The following is a 15,745-nucleotide window of genomic DNA, read 5'->3' as shown; positions in this document are numbered from 1 at the left end:
GTGTGTGTGTGTGGTGTGTGTGTGTGTGTTGTGTGTGTGTGTGTGTGTGTGTGTGTGTGTGTGTGTGTGTGTGTGTGTGTGTGGTGTGTGTGTGTGTGTGTGCTCTCCCCGTAGGGCATGTCCTCTGCTATGGACAAAGCTCTGTTTAATATTATTAAATATCAACTAACCATCTACTAATAGTGCAACTTATAGTTAACTTACAGTTGAATATGCAACTGAGTATCTACTGATGGCTTGTTGAGTGTTAACAGTGGACTATCAAACTAAAGTGTTACAATATTATTGTTTCATTATTAATTATTGAACAATATCGGCGTGTCAGCTTCCTAGTTCGTGAGCTTTAATCCATTATTACAAATTCACAAGTTAACCAATTTACGTGATAGTGCCGTCAAATGACTGTATGTGATCTGATCTTTAATTCATTAAAGATCACTCTCCCGGCTCCCCATTGACCCTTCCCTCGGCTCCTCCTCTTATCCAGGCACCTATTTTCATTTAATTTCATTCGTTTTTTTATCTTTTATCACCATCCCGTGTCCCCCATTCCCCTGCCACCTTCTCCTTTATCCCCCATCCCCTACTTACCTGCTGCTTCCTCTTCCCCATTGTATACAGTGGGGCAAAAAAGTATTTAGTCAGCCACCAATTGTGCAAGTTCTCCCACTTAAAAAGATGAGAGAGGCCTGTAATTTTTATCATAGGTATACCTCAGCTATGAGAGACAAAATGAAAAAATCTAGGAAATCACATTGTCTGATTTTTAAAGAATTTATTTGCAAATTATGGTGGAAAATAAGTATTTGGTCAATAACAAAAGGTCATCTCAATACTTTGTTACATGCCCTTTGTTGGCAATGACGGAGGTCAAACGTTTTCTGTACGTTTTTACAAGGTTTTCACACACTGCTGCTGGTATTTTGGCCCATTCCTCCATGCAGATCTCCTCTAGAGCAGTGATGTTTTTGGACCTTCGCTGGGCAACACAGACTTTCAACTCCCTCCAAAGACTTTCTATGGGGTTGAGATCTGGAGACTGGCTAGGCCACTCCAGGACCTTGAAATGCTTCTTACGAAGCCACTCCTTCGTTGCCCGGGCGGTGTGTTTGGGTCATTGTCATGCTGAAAGACCCAGCCACGTTTCATCTTCAGTGCCCTTGCTGATGGAAGGAGGTTTTCACTCAAAATCTCACGATACATGGCCCCATTCATTCTTTCCGTCACACGGATCAGACGACCCGGTCCCTTGGCAGAAAAACAGCCCCAAAGCATGATGTTTCCACCCCCATGCTTCACTGTAGGTATGGTGTTCTTTGGATGCAACTCAGCATTCTTTCTCCTCCAAACACGACGAGTTGAGTTTTTACCAAAAAGTTATATTTTGGTTTCATCTGACCATATTACATTCTCCTAATCCTGTTCTAGATCATCCAATGCTCTCTAGCAAACTTCAAACGGGCCCGGACATGCACTGGCTTTAGCAGTGGGACACGTCTGGCACTGCAGGATTTGAGTCCCTGGCGGCGTAGTGTGTTAGTGATGGTAGCCTTTGTTACTTGGTCCCAGCTCTCTGGAGGTCATTCACTAGGTCCCCCCGTGTGGTTCTGGGATTTTTGTTCACCGTTCTTGTGATCATTTTGACCCCACGGGGTGAGATCTTGCGTGGAGCCCCAGATCGAGGGAGATTATCAGTGGTCTTGTATGTCTTCCATTTCCTAATAATTGATCCCACAGTTGATTTCTTCACACCAAGCTACTTACCTATTGCAGATTCAGACTTCCCAGCAGGTCTGGTGCAGGTCTACAATTGTGTTTCTGGTGTCCTTTGACAACAGTCACACTCCAAACTCCACTATGGCCAAGACCAAAGACCAAAGACCAAAGCCGTTTGTTTCCATGGTATTACCAGGTTCTTACCATATAATTTATTATACATTCCATTATCCATGCAGTCAAGACAAACTTGTACCATGTACGTTCTGCGACGTTACCAAGTAAAACACACCAATTTACCCAGTAATTAAGCTGAAACTGTACTATAAAAGGAAGCCTTGTTTGTTTCCATGGTATTACCAGGTTCTTACCATATCATTTGTATTACATTATTCCCTTTTCCATGCAGTCAACACAAACTTGTACCATGTACGTTCTGTGACGTTACCAAGTAAACACGACAATTTACCCAGTAATTAAGCTGAAACTGTACTTTAAAAGGAAGCCTCGTTTGTTTCCATGGTATTACCAGGTTCTTACCAAATAATGTATATTACATTATTCCCTTTTCCATGCAGTCAACACAAACTTGTACCATGTACCTTCTGCGACGTTACCAAGTAAAACACGACAATTTACCCAGTAATTAAGCTGAAACTGTACTGTAAAAGGAAGCCTCGTTTGTTTCCATGGTATTACCAGGCTCTTACCATATAAGTTGTAACTGGTTATTCCCTTTTCAATGCGATCAACACAAACCATATATGTTCTGCAACATCGTTCACCAGTAGTTAAGCACTTTAATTGTTGTTATAAAACCCCAAACCACTGTTTATGAAAGGCATATTAAAATTAAACAAAATCAAAGACTTATCTTTCAAACAATGCATATCTCACAAACAGGCACTGAACACTGAAGAAATCGAACAAAAAAAAGAGCCGTCCACATCAACTCAATTTAAATGTTACTGATGGTGTTTTCATAAAACACATGACAGTGTTATGGCAAGTGACCACAAGGAAGACTCCTTCAACCTCTTCAATTTGAATAAGCGGTGAATGCCATGCAGCAATCTGCCTATGGGAGCATCTTTGTGGTCATTCTCAAACCAATGAGTCCACTCGATGAATGAGAGATGGCTCTTTAGTGTCTTCTCTGTGAGGTATCCCTGCAGTCTCCACATCTGGGATTTGAAGGCTGACCAAGACCTGACCAGGTACCTCCAAATCTCCCCTTCCATACTGTAATAAAGAATCAGAAGAAAATAAAATAAACATTAGGACTGTTAATGAATGAACATTTCTAGAACATGTAGAACTCAAAGATTATTTTGTTTATTGGTTAAAAAAGGATGCTGGTCCTCTGGCCATTTTGTTTGGTCATATTGAAAAGAGAAAAAGGCATAGCCATAAATACAGTTAATAGGACGGGAGGGGACAGGCTGTTAGCTCCGGTTAGCACTTTAGCATCGAGCTAGCGGAGCTTCTGTCATTCAAATAACTCGGACATGTTGTTTAAAACCTATAACACCTAGTTTATTAAAATATCCGGATTTAATCGGGCTCTCTCCCATAAGTAAAGTTAATAGGACGGGAAGAGACAGGCTCTGTTAGCCCCGGTTAGCGCGATGCAAAAGAGCAGCTCTACCGGAGCATGCCACCTCAACAGGTGCAAGTTAGCCTCCGGTTTGATGTTCGCCGGATACTCGGTTTACCACCCAATCGGATTCATCAACATAAGTGCAATACATTACGGGCTTAGTATGTTGAGGACAGTTTAGGACACCGTATCGCGAAAATCACAAACACATGTTGTCGCCATCGATGTCTGTGCAACAACGTCATTCACGTTCTCTGGCTGCTACTTGTTTTAGGGACCGTCAACAAGTTACACTCACCGACTGGTGGCAGAGACGTTACCATGGAATTGTTTCTGGAAATAAATCATATAAAATAACATAAAAATCACTAAAAAATACATTTTGTCACCTGATTGTAGTAGTAGTTGCCAATGGTGGGCTGCTACTTACTGCAGGTAACTTTGCTAATATATTGCATTATTGTTAAATGGGATGCAATTAATAATTTCAAATATAGTTTAGTCGATTTTTGTCTAATATTAAACTATTAACTGCATTATGATTAACTATATTGCAATATATTTGTGGGATTAATTTCCTGAAACAATTCCATGGTAACGTCTCTGCCACCAGTCGGTGAGTGTAATTTGGCGAATATCAAACCGGAGGGCTAACTTGCACCTGTTGAGGTGGCATGCTCCGGTAGAGCTGCTCTTTTGCATCGCGCTAACCGGGGCTAACAGAGCCTGTCTCTTCCCGTCCTATTAACTTTACTTATGGGAGAGAGCCCGATTAAATCCGGATATTTTAATAAACTAGGTGTTATAGGTTTTAAACAACATGTCCGAGTTATTTGAATGACAGAAGCTCCGCTAGCTCGATGCTAAAGTGCTAACCGGAGCTAACAGCCTGTCCCCTCCCGTCCTATTAACTGTATTTATGGCTATGCCTTTTTCTCTTTTCAATATGACCAAACAAAATGGCCAGAGGACCAGCATCCCTTTTTAACCAATAAACAAAATAATCTTTGAGTTCTACATGTTCTAGAAATGTTCATTAATTGACAGTCCTAATGTTTATTTTCTTGTCTTCTGATTCTTTATTACAGTATGGAAGGGGAGATTTTGAGGTACCTGGTCAGGTCTTGGTCAGCCTTCAAATCCCAGATGTGGAGACTGCAGGGATACCTCACAGAGAAGACACTAAAGAGCCATCTCTCATTCATCGAGTGGACTCATTGGTTTGAGAATGACCACAAAGATGCTCCCATAGGCAGATTGCTGCATGGCATTCACCGCTTATTCAAATTGAAGAGGTTGAAGGAGTCTTCCTTGTGGTCACTTGCCATAACACTGTCATGTGTTTTATGAAAACACCATCAGTAACATTTAAATTGAGTTGATGTGGACGGCTCTTTTTTTTGTTCGATTTCTTCAGTGTTCAGTGCCTGTTTGTGAGATATGCATTGTTTGAAAGATAAGTCTTTGATTTTGTTTAATTTTAATATGCCTTTCATCAATAGTGGTTTGGGGTTTTATAACAACAATTAAAGTGCTTAACTACTGGTGAACGATGTTGCAGAACATATATGGTTTGTGTTGATTGCATGGAAAAGGGAATAACCAGTTACAACGTATATGGTAAGAGCCTGGTAATACAATGGAAACAAACTAGGCTTCCTTTTACAGTACAGTTTCAGCTTAATTACTGGGTAAATTGTCGTGTTTTACTTGGTAACGTCGCAGAACGTACATGGTACAAGTTTGTGTTGACTGCATGGAAAAGGGAATGTATTGCAAATGATATGGTAAGAACCTGGTAATACCATGGAAACAAACAAGGCTTCCTTTTACAGTACAGTTTCAGCTTAATTACTGGGTAAATTGTCGTGTTTTACTTGGTAACGTCGCAGAACGTACATGGTACAAGTTTGTGTTGAATGCATGGACAATGGAATGTATCTTTTCTAAATTATGTGGTAAGAACCTGGTAATACCATGGAAACAAACGAGGCTTCCTTTTACAGTACAGTTTCATCTTACTTACTTGGTAAATTGTCGTGTTTTACTTGGTAACGTCGCAGAACTTACAAACCGCGTGGAAATATCTGCGTTTTCCCTTCGTGTAAACAGGGCTTCAGAATCTCAATTTTGTTCAATGAGGGCTTTCAACAGGGGGCGGGGCGGGCCGATTGATCATGTCAATCAAAATGGGACGCGGACGCAGGTTAAGGGCACGCCCACCAACAAGAAAAAATGCAACTCAGGTCAAACTGCCTTCAGCACAAGACGGAGGAAAGCACGACTCGTATGGCTAAGATAAGGAATGCAGCTACAATAAAGACTGGGAAACTAGTCTATCTTTCCCTGGGTGAAACGAGTGCAAGGCGAGTCTGGTAAAGTTTTGTGTGAAGTTTGCTTGAGTCATTTTTCCATTTCACGGTGAATACGACGTGAAACGACGCAGACAATGCGGTGACAATTGCTGTGCCTACTCTTTGTCTCTGTCTCTCTGTCTCTGTTGCTCTCTCCTCTGTTTCTCTCTCTCTCTCTCTGTGTGTGTGTGTTATTGTCAAAGTTCCAATAAATCTGAAATCGGAAAACATTTATTGGTTTGCTTTTTTTATTAACAATACTTGTACTTTTAATTTCCATGCTCAAGTACACATAATATCAGAAAATTACCTTTGATACTTAAGTGCAATTAATGTCAGATAGTGGAAGACTTTTACTCAAGTCGTATTCTATTGGGGGCCTTTTACTTTTACCAGGGCCCTTTTCTGGGAAGACTCATGGCTTTCAGGTTCTTCTTCCACCATCTGCTATTGTTGTGTGTGTGCACACTCACACACGTGTGTGTCATAGAGTGTGTGTCTGCCACCAAGTATAAGACATACGAATACATCTATAAAAAGACACAAGAGGATGAAGATTTTGGCAAACATATTTTATTTATTTTTGTCACTTAGATCTTTATTGACAGTTTTTCACAGTAACATGACAACATTATATCAACATCAACAAATGGAATGGCAATAGAAATAAAAAAAAAAAACAAGAAAACAAGAAAAACCTGCCTGGGAAGTACCTTCATATTCTCATATCCTGAGTTTGTAATTATCTACTACTGTTCCAATTAGGGATGCAAACAATTAATCGATTATCGATTAATTGTCGATAAGAGATTACTCGATTAAAATAAATTACTTGCAATTAATCGCATTTTAACCCGTAATTCCCCAACCGTCCACGTGAGGGCGCACTTGACGCCAGACGTACTTGACGCACAAGCGGGAACACAAGCAAAGCAGGGCCGTGTTCCAATACCCGTACTTCCATGAGTATACTTAAAGGAAGTATACTATCCGCACTGGCTACTACGTACATTTTTCAGAAGCGAGTGCTGTTCCAAATCGAGTACTCCGTGGTGCACTAACCGGAAATTACGATCACGACTGCCGCCGTGACTCCTCCCCCGCAATAAACATCCCGCTTTGAACGGTGAACTCTTTACGCCTAGCAGCTATAAAAAGCTGCTAGAAAATGACTATATTAATGCAGGCTATGTGGAAAATGCGCCGACTTTGGCTCAGCCTGGCTCCGCCTCTTCTGCTACGTAGCTAAGAAGGCTGCCGTTGAGTACGGGGAGTGTCCTTAGATCCACACTTCACGATTAGCCCGTTTTGAGTACGGCATCCGGGTCCTTGAAGTATACTTCTTTTCGCCGGATCTGAATTGGAGTACTGCGTACTCAAATTTTGGCTAGTAAGTACGGACAGTACGGGAATTGGAACACGGCAGGACGGAGTGCAGTATGGAGCCACTTTAAGTTGGTTAATGACGACAAAGACGCCAAATGCACAATATGTGGAAGTATTCTAAAGTACAACAACTAAACGACTTTGTTGAATTACCACCTAAATGTGTCACATTCAGAAGGAAATTCAGCTTCTCAGAAGAATTGCCGCTTATCAATTAATCGATCATCGATCGATAAGATGAAACAACTATCGATTAATGAATTACTCGATAATTTGCATCCCTAGTTCCAATCCAATGTCTTCATTTTGAGTCCTGTAAAGTGTCCATTTTTCCCATTTACAGTCGAATTATGTTTCTTGAAGTCTCAGTTTGTGTGTCAGTTTCTCCATTACAGCTATCTCTTCAACAATAGTAAACCAATGAGTCTTCGTTGGTGGTGTTTCTTTACACCAATGTCTGGTGATAGCTTTCTTGCTCTCTACCAGCAGTATTTTTATCAAATATATATCACTCGCAATAATATTCTCTTCCTGAAATGTACATAGATAGAGCACCAAACTACTTTTGGGGACCTCTTATCCTGGTATTTGCTTTAATACTTTACGAACCATCTGCCAAAATACAGTTATTTTCTGACAATTCCAAAATACATGTGCATGGTCCACATTGTAAGACCCACATTCCCGCCAACATTTCTGACTCTTGTTAAGCTGCTTACTTTTCACTTTTGGTGTTATAAAGAAACAAATGAGATTCTTCCATGAGAATTCCCTCCAAGTTCGTGAACTGGTGGACGAGTGATGTACCCTCCACATATCATGCCAATCTTCATCTGAAATTTGTACAATGAGTCCTTTTTCCCATTTCGTCTTAATATATTTAGTTAAATGTTTGTCGTTAGTATTCAAAACTCTAAACATTGCCGAAATTATTCTTATGTTACTTTCCTGATATGCTTTTATTATGATTTGGATGACACCGTTCACCTCCTTGGGAGAATCTGACCCGATTTCCCTTTTGAAATAGTCCCTCATTTGAAGGTATCTATAGAATTCATGAGCTCCCAATTCATATTTTCTTCTTATATTTTCAAAACTCTCCAGCCTCCCGTCTTTAACCAAAACACACCAAGTTGTTATTCCCTTTGTTACCCAGTGCTTGAATCCTGGATCATACAATGCAGGTTTGGAATTTCTATCATGTGCTACCCATTTTAATATATTAATGTCATTCTGAATCTTATATACTTTCAAAATTTTAAACCATAGACCTAGCGTGTGTACTGTTGTTCGGTCCATTTTATTTTTTAGTTCTTTGTATAGTTTGTTATCTCCAATGAAATGTTGAATTGGAATTTGGTTTACTTCTCTTTCTATGTCTTTCCATTTTGCTCTAAATTCTGACCTACACCAACAGTACACAGGTCTCAATTGAGCAGCATAATAGTATTCCTTTAATTTTGGAAGACCCATACCTCCTCTCTCTTTCCTTAGCTGAAGAGTTTTGCATCTGACTCTAGGTCTTTTACCCCCCCCAGACAAATCTGGAAATCATTCTGTCCCAATTAGCAAATTGACCCCTGGGGACCTCTATTGGTAAAGATTGGAATAGATAGAGAAATCTGGGCAATATATTAAGCTTAACTATCTAAATTCTTGAGTTTAGATCAAGTGGGAGGGGAGACCATCTTGCTATATCTTTTTTTATTTCTTGATCTAAATTGTTATAATTTGCTTTATATAGGTCGGTGGAGTTTTTAGTGATCGTAACGCCCAAATATTGAATTGACTTTAGGTTCCAATTAAGGGCATATATTTCCATGATCTCTTTTGGTGGGGTATAATTCAACGATAAAATCTGTGTTTTGGAAACATTAATTTTATATCCTGACAGATGGCCATACGTGTGTAGTAGCTTCATCAAATTAGGGAGCGACGTGTTGGGTTGTTCGAGGAAAGCTATTAAATCATCAGCAAAAAGTCCCAATTTATGTTCTATACCCTTAATCGTGACCCCTTTAAGTTCTTTATTTTGTCGGATTGCTTGAGCTAAGGGCTCAATGAAAATCGCAAACAGGATCGGCGACATACAGTATCCTTGTCTGGTCGATCTCTGTAGATATATTTTCTTGGACAAACTTTTAATTCTAGCAGAGGGTTTTTGATAAAGTGTTTTAATCAATTGTACTGATTTAGTATTAAATCTCAATCGTTCCAACACCTGATAAAGGAATTTCCAATTCACACAGTCGAATGCCTTCTCCGCGTCAATGCTAACCAGTACAGTGCTTTGTTTCTCTCTTCTTGCATTGTCAATTATTTGTAGAGTTCGGTGTATACTATCTTGGGTTTGGCGGCCCAATATGAATCCCGTTTGATCTTCGTCAATTAATTCTGTAATGAAGGTATTTATTATTTTAGAGATAATTGACGTATATAGTTTATAATCTAAATTTAGTATTGAGATCGGTCTATAATTTTCACATCTATCCTTATCTTCGCCTGGTTTTGGAATGACTGATATAATTGCTTCGGCCCATGTTGGTGGTGTTTTGTTTTCTTTTAGAGTCCAATTAAAGGAAGTCTGGAGAGCTGGTAGCAGTTCCTCCTTAAAAATCTTGTACCACTCTGCAGGATAACCATCGCTCCCTGGAGATTTATTGTTATTCAATGATTTTATATCATAAATAATCTCTTCCCTTGTAATGTCTGCTGTTAATCTGTCATTTTGGTAAGTGCCAATTGACGGTAAATCCAATTAGTTTAAAAAGGTTCTAATTTCTTCCTCGTTCGCAGCAGCCGGTTGTGTATATAATTTTTCCTAGAACCCCCTAAATACTCTTTCTATATTTTCCGGCTCGTCTATCGTCTCATTGGTGCATGGATCCTTAATTGTATGTATGGTATTAACTGCTTGTTGTTTTTGTATACGTTTTGCTAGGAGTTTAGTTGCTCTTGGGCCAATTTCATAATAATTTTGTTTCATAAATATGTTATTTTTTCCATATTCGTCCATTAATATATAATTTATCTTAGTTTGGGTAACCCTAATTTTTTTACATATATTCGGGTTGTTTGTCTTTTGATATTGCTGTTTCAGTTCTCTTAATCTTAAAGAGTGGTTCTGGTACGCCTCTGCTTTAAGTTTCTTTATTTTAGAGGTTTTAGCTATTACTTTCCCTCGAACAACCGCCGGCAAACATATTTTATTCGATTTTATATACAAGAATTGGCATTTGGGCCCAGGCGAATTGAAACAAAATGTGTACGTCCAACATCGGATGGGACCCGACCAAGTCCACATCGATGTGACTTCACACTGGAGAGAAACCGCAGCTTGGTCCAAGCGCAGGTGAATTTAAACCAAGCATTACACACCTCAGTGTGATGCAACACCGATGAGGACTTGGTTGAGTCCCATCAGATGTTTGACTACTTTGTTTAAATTCACCCGGGCTCCGACAAAGCTGCGTTTCCCTCCTGTGTGATGTCACATTGATGTCGACCTGGTCGGGTGCCATCAGATGTTGACGTACATACTTTTTATAAATTCACCTGGGCCCAGACAAAGTATGGACCTCAAACATCGGATGGGTCCCGCCCAAGTCCACATTGGTCCGGGGCGGTCCGGCCTCGGTCCGGGGCGCTCCGGCCTCGGTCCGGGGCGGTCTGGCCGTGGTCCGGGGCGGTCTGGCCGTGGTCCGGGGCGGTCTGGTCGTGGTCCGGGGCGGTCTGGCCGTGGTCCGGGGCGGTCTGGTCTTGGTCCTGGGCGGTCTGGCCTCGGTCTGGGGCAGTTTGGCCGTGGTCCGGGGCGGTCTGGCCGTGGTCCGGGGCGGTCTGGCCGTGGTCCGGGGCGGTCTGGTCTTGGTCCTGGGCGGTCTGGCCTCGGTCTGGGGCAGTTTGGCCGTGGTCCGGGGCGGTCTGGCCTCGGTCCGGGGCGGTCTGGCCTCGGTCCGGGGCGGTCTGGACTCGGTCCGGGGCGGTCTGGACTCGGTCCGGGGCGGTCTGGCCTCGGTCCGGGGCAGTTTGGCCTCGGTCCGGGGCGGTCTGGCCGTGGTCCGGGGCGGTCTGGCCGTGGTCCGGGGCGGTCTGGTCTTGGTCCTGGGCGGTCTGGCCGTGGTCCGGGGCGGTCTGGCCTCAGTCCGGGGCGGTCTGCACTCGGTCCGGGGCGGTCTGGCCGTGGTCCGGGGCGGTCTGGCCGTGGTCCGGGGCGGTCTGGACTCGGCCCGGGGCGGTCTGGCCTCGGTCCGGGGCGGTCTGGCCTCGGTCCGGGGCGGTTTGGCCGTGGTCCGGGGCGGTCTGGCCGTGGTCCGGGGCGGTCTGGTCTTGGTCCTGGGCGGTCTGGCCTCGGTCCGGGGCGGTCTGGCCAGGGAAGGGATTCAGGCCTGAAGGGCGGCCCAAAGGCTTCTCCTCCTCCTGATCCAGCAGGGCGATGGTAAGGGTCTCAGCCCAGAGCTCCCTGGGTCCCCTCAACCGGGTCCTTGGGTTCCCCGTGACCTGGGACAGGTCCTTTCTGAGGGCCCTGTCTGCTGTCGGAGACAGTGAGTCGCTCAGTCAATGTTTCGTGATTATGCTGACACATAAAGCTCAAACGATAAATGCAAACAATACCGTACGCACACGCGCGTGTGCACACAGCAAAATCGGTAGTGTTAATTTGAGTTAAAATTTTCGGTGTTAACTATTCAGAGTTAACAAGTGTTGATTTTAGAGTTATTGTAACACTTACAGTGCTGAAAACGCTCTGTAGCTGGGGTTATTTCAAGGAGTCAATACCCATCACTTATTTGGAGTTGATTTCTACATCCGGTTTTTACGCGCTCTTGGGCATGAAGAGGCTGCTAGAAGTTTGGTGTCGAGATCGATCGTGGAGTTTGTTAAGGTAAGAACCATACATTAGAATTTAAGTTTGTTTTAATTAAAATCATAATTAGGCCTAAATATTTGAAATCATTTTTAATAACGGTATTTATCTAAAGCACGCAACATTTTGCCAATGTGGAAGCTTAGGTTACGCTACTAATAAACTGTCTGGTAGCCTAAATGCCAGGATTCCTTAGCCTAAGTAAAGCTGACCATCTTCCACAGGTTTATACAGAGAAAATAAATGTACATATAATAAGTGCTTAACAGTGTTTTAAAAGAAATGCGAGCCATTTTATTCCTTTTGAATGAAGGGGGGGGGGGGGGGGGGGGGTACACTCGAAAAATGCAGACGTTAGAATTTGAATTTGTCATAACGTTAGTAGCTGGCAGCTTGTGGTAAGGTGAGCTCGACAGATAATTGCACTTTGCTCATTTACATAGCTGTAAAGGGGAGAGAGAACGTTCTTGTCAGGAATATTCTGTTAAAAAGGTAAGAATCTTATATAAAGACAGTTTAAGTCAAGTTTTGTCGTCGTAGTTACGCCTAACTCTGCTTGACCAAACGCATAAGGATAACGCAGTATAGGTATTGATTGCTTGCTAATAGTAAGGGAAGCAGTAATTAGCATGAACAAAGGGAACACTTTCCACTTTGCTTTGGCTTCAGCGAAATAGGCTACTATTCAGTGTTTTACACTAAACAAAATATGTCAGTGGAGGGAGGGTCGTCGATGCCGCCGATATTTTATATGATGCAACTTCTAGCCTAGCATGCCATATGAAAACGACTACCAACAAGCTATGGATAGCAATATGTCAGACAGAGCTGTGCATGTGTTAGAAAAGCCGGTTTCAAATGTAATAAATGCATTTATCAATGTACTAAGGATGTTTTGTTATATAAAGTAGGAAGCATGTTAAGCGCACATTATTGTATGCAACAAACTTTATTGCCACTTAAACCATGGGTTAAATATATGGTAATATAGTTTAATTTCACCCCCTTCCCCTACTTTCGCCACCAGGTGCAGTTTTAGGACATGTTGCTGAAAGTGAAATACCTCAGTGTAAAGAAGTACATCAAATTGCACGCCAGCTTTACTTATTTGGAATTTATAAGTGAAGGTAAGATATCCTAAGAGGCTTAACAAGATATGTTGTCCATGTATCAGCTCCTCATATCACTAGACTGGATGTAGCTCATCTTTTTAAAAACTAGGCTATACCTGTAACACAGTTTATTGTAGACTATTGTGTCTCATTAAAAAAAAAAAAAAAACTTAAATTAATGATCAATCTGTATCACTGTTGCGGCAGACTTGTTTAATTTAGTCTACCATTATCACAAAGAAGTGCAGAGTTACTAATCCAAGTTGCAGGACCATAATATTGCCCCAAATAAATGTAAGCCTAAAATAATAATAAAAAAAGATAAAAGCAAAGTTATTTATTCTGTTTCAGGTGACTTTATGGTTACATTCTGCATTTCTACAGTCAAAACCAAGTTTGGACTTCAGGATGCTGCTCATCTTGAAATTTTCGATGAAACTGACACAGCAGTTGACATTTTTCTTGAGTTATTGGAGGCCCATCCAGACCTATGCCTGACAGTACGTCAAAGGATTTCAGATGAAGGTAGATGTTATCATAATACCTTATGTTGTCAGTGTATAGCCCAGTCAGTGTAGAGCCAAGTTTTTGCTCCTTTATGCAGATAATACTGACCTTTCTTTATGCAATGTGCATGGCAGTGGACAGGGTTGACATATTTGTGTACATTGTTGTCTGAATATGAACATGGCAATAGTTGTATAATTATTAATGGACTTGTAAGAGATTAATGAAAATTAACCAATTTACTTTTTGTAAAGATTTTTCTCCTTTAGCTCATTCAACACCATCTTACTCGGATACAGCATCTTCCCTCACGGATACCATATCACTTTCATCAAGCGACAGTGACCTAAGGGAACATGGTATTCCTGCAGGCCGCAGTAGATCCAGTAAAGAAGACATGGGCAGTTCTGCAGCGAAAGAGGTAATTGAGAGTAAAAAATATTTTTGAGTTATACTGAATTGAAATTATAACCAATCAGAGCATGTGGTTCCCAACTTGCCTGTAATGAAAGTAAGTTATTGATTTGCATCTTGCCAGATGTTTGTCCTTTTACAAGTTTTTTGACATTCCTCTAAACTTTCACCTTTAACTACAAACATGAGTGTGTTTTCTCTCATTTGACATAAAAGAGAGAATTGAACACCATTTTTATTATTATTATTATTTTCTTATTTGTATGAGCAGATGGTTGAAGATGCCTTGAATAGGAAGCCTGGTGGAGGATATCCTTGAAGAATACATGGGAGAAAATTCACTAAGCCACCGCACCCGGAGACAGCTTGTAAACATATTGGCAAGTGATATGACCGAGAGACATGGGTAAGCTTAATATAAATGTAATGAAGGGCCATACACTGTATTCTTGTATTGTATACTGTAACTCCGATCCGTAAAACTGACTCAACATCATTGGTTGTCTTTTCTCTATAGCAGGTTTCCCTCCCGTCAGCAAAAGGAGAAGTATGCCCTAGGAATTATTACTGTCTTTCCTTCACTGAAGGATCCCTTTTCTCCAAAGGGCTATGTAAGTTATGCAATGATGGTAAAGTGGCACAGAAGTTTTATCATGGAATAACTACAGTAGATAAAGTGAAAGTATTAAAACAATTGTGTGGTTGGTCCTATTGTCTCTTTGATAGTGACTGTTGTCATATGACTGCATTTGAAATTGTGGAGTATTTTTAAGATGTGAAATCAAAAACAATGATAGAGCCCTGCTCGGAAGTGACTCAGGGCATTTTGCACATAAACTTGAAAATAGAAAAGCTGTTATATAATAATAGTTCTATTGTTTCATTTTGCTGCATCTGCACATGCTGTAAGATCACATTTGATGTTCATTTTCTTTGTTTAAATGTAATAGGAGCATTTCTACGATGGCGTGAAAGGGACTGGATATTTAGCATGGCGCCTCAAGACCATGACTAGGTCTACAACTAAACGGCCAGTGAAGGAAGTCTCAGTGCCTCAAGAACAAGGGCCAAAGCGCCGAAGATCAGCAACCACACTGCCTCAGCAACTTGATGGAGATGCCTGCAAGGAGGCCATTTCATTTCTTGTTCACTCTCCTGATGAATCCTTCTGGTCCTCCACTCGTCGTCCTCCGAGAAACACCGGCCGCCGCCGGGTTGACCCCAGCTTGCTAGCCAGCCTACCCAGGTCGGCTAGCGCTACTGTCCTGAACGACAGCTCCACCGTCAACTTCGGGCTTCTGAACATCCGCTCACTCACGAGCAAGGGCCATCTCGTCCAGGACTACCTCACCGACCGTAAGCTTGACTTTTTCTGTTTGACAGAGACGTGGCAGCAGCCTAATGACTTTTCACAACTCAACGACGCTACCCCTCCTGGGTTTGTTTACATCCCGTGGCTCAGGTCGCGGCAGAGGTCTCGCGATAATTCATCGCGAGAAGTGGAAGGTGATTCCCGTCTCTGTCCCTGCATCCAGCTCATTTGAGTGCATTGCCTGTAAACTGCCTGGTCATACTCCCACCATTGTGGCCACTGTTTACCGTCCACCTAGGCCCCACTCTGAGTTTTTAAATGACATTGCTGTTCTACTCGCCCATCTCTCCACTCTTTCCCCTAATGTGATTCTGCTGGGCAATTTCAATATCCACCTGGACAACACCACTCTCCCCCTCACCTGTGACTTCTCATCCTGCCTTGAGAGCTCTGGTTACCACATCTTCACCGACTTCCCTA

General features: G+C 41.9%; 2 protein-coding genes across 2 annotated transcripts in view; one reads left to right on the top strand and one right to left on the bottom strand.

Annotated features, from left to right (window-relative positions):
• Nucleotides 1–15,745, bottom strand: part of LOC130378378 (zinc finger protein 345-like) — a 151,098-nt gene that overhangs the window by 102,036 nt on the left and 33,317 nt on the right. The gene's annotated exons all lie outside the window — the stretch shown is intronic.
• On the top strand, nucleotides 14,291–15,502 carry LOC130378383 (uncharacterized). The gene is made up of 3 exons (XM_056585163.1): nucleotides 14,291–14,359; nucleotides 14,471–14,564; nucleotides 14,904–15,502. The coding sequence occupies exons 1-3, from the start codon at nucleotides 14,343–14,345 to the stop codon at nucleotides 15,495–15,497; spliced, it is 705 nt and encodes a 234-aa protein (XP_056441138.1). The 5' UTR covers nucleotides 14,291–14,342; the 3' UTR covers nucleotides 15,498–15,502.

This window comes from Gadus chalcogrammus, unplaced genomic scaffold (genome assembly GCF_026213295.1).
Source record: "Gadus chalcogrammus isolate NIFS_2021 unplaced genomic scaffold, NIFS_Gcha_1.0 GACHA074, whole genome shotgun sequence".
In the NCBI taxonomy this organism is placed as follows: domain Eukaryota; kingdom Metazoa; phylum Chordata; class Actinopteri; order Gadiformes; family Gadidae; genus Gadus; species Gadus chalcogrammus.
This window is presented reverse-complemented; position numbering and strand designations above follow the sequence as displayed.

What these genes read in the sequence shown, in the direction of transcription:
- LOC130378383 (XM_056585163.1), top strand. An exon ending in CCTTTTCTCCAAAGGGCTAT is followed by an intron (nt 14,565 to 14,903) that starts GTAAGTTATGCA and finishes TAAATGTAATAG; the next exon opens with GAGCATTTCTACGATGGCGT.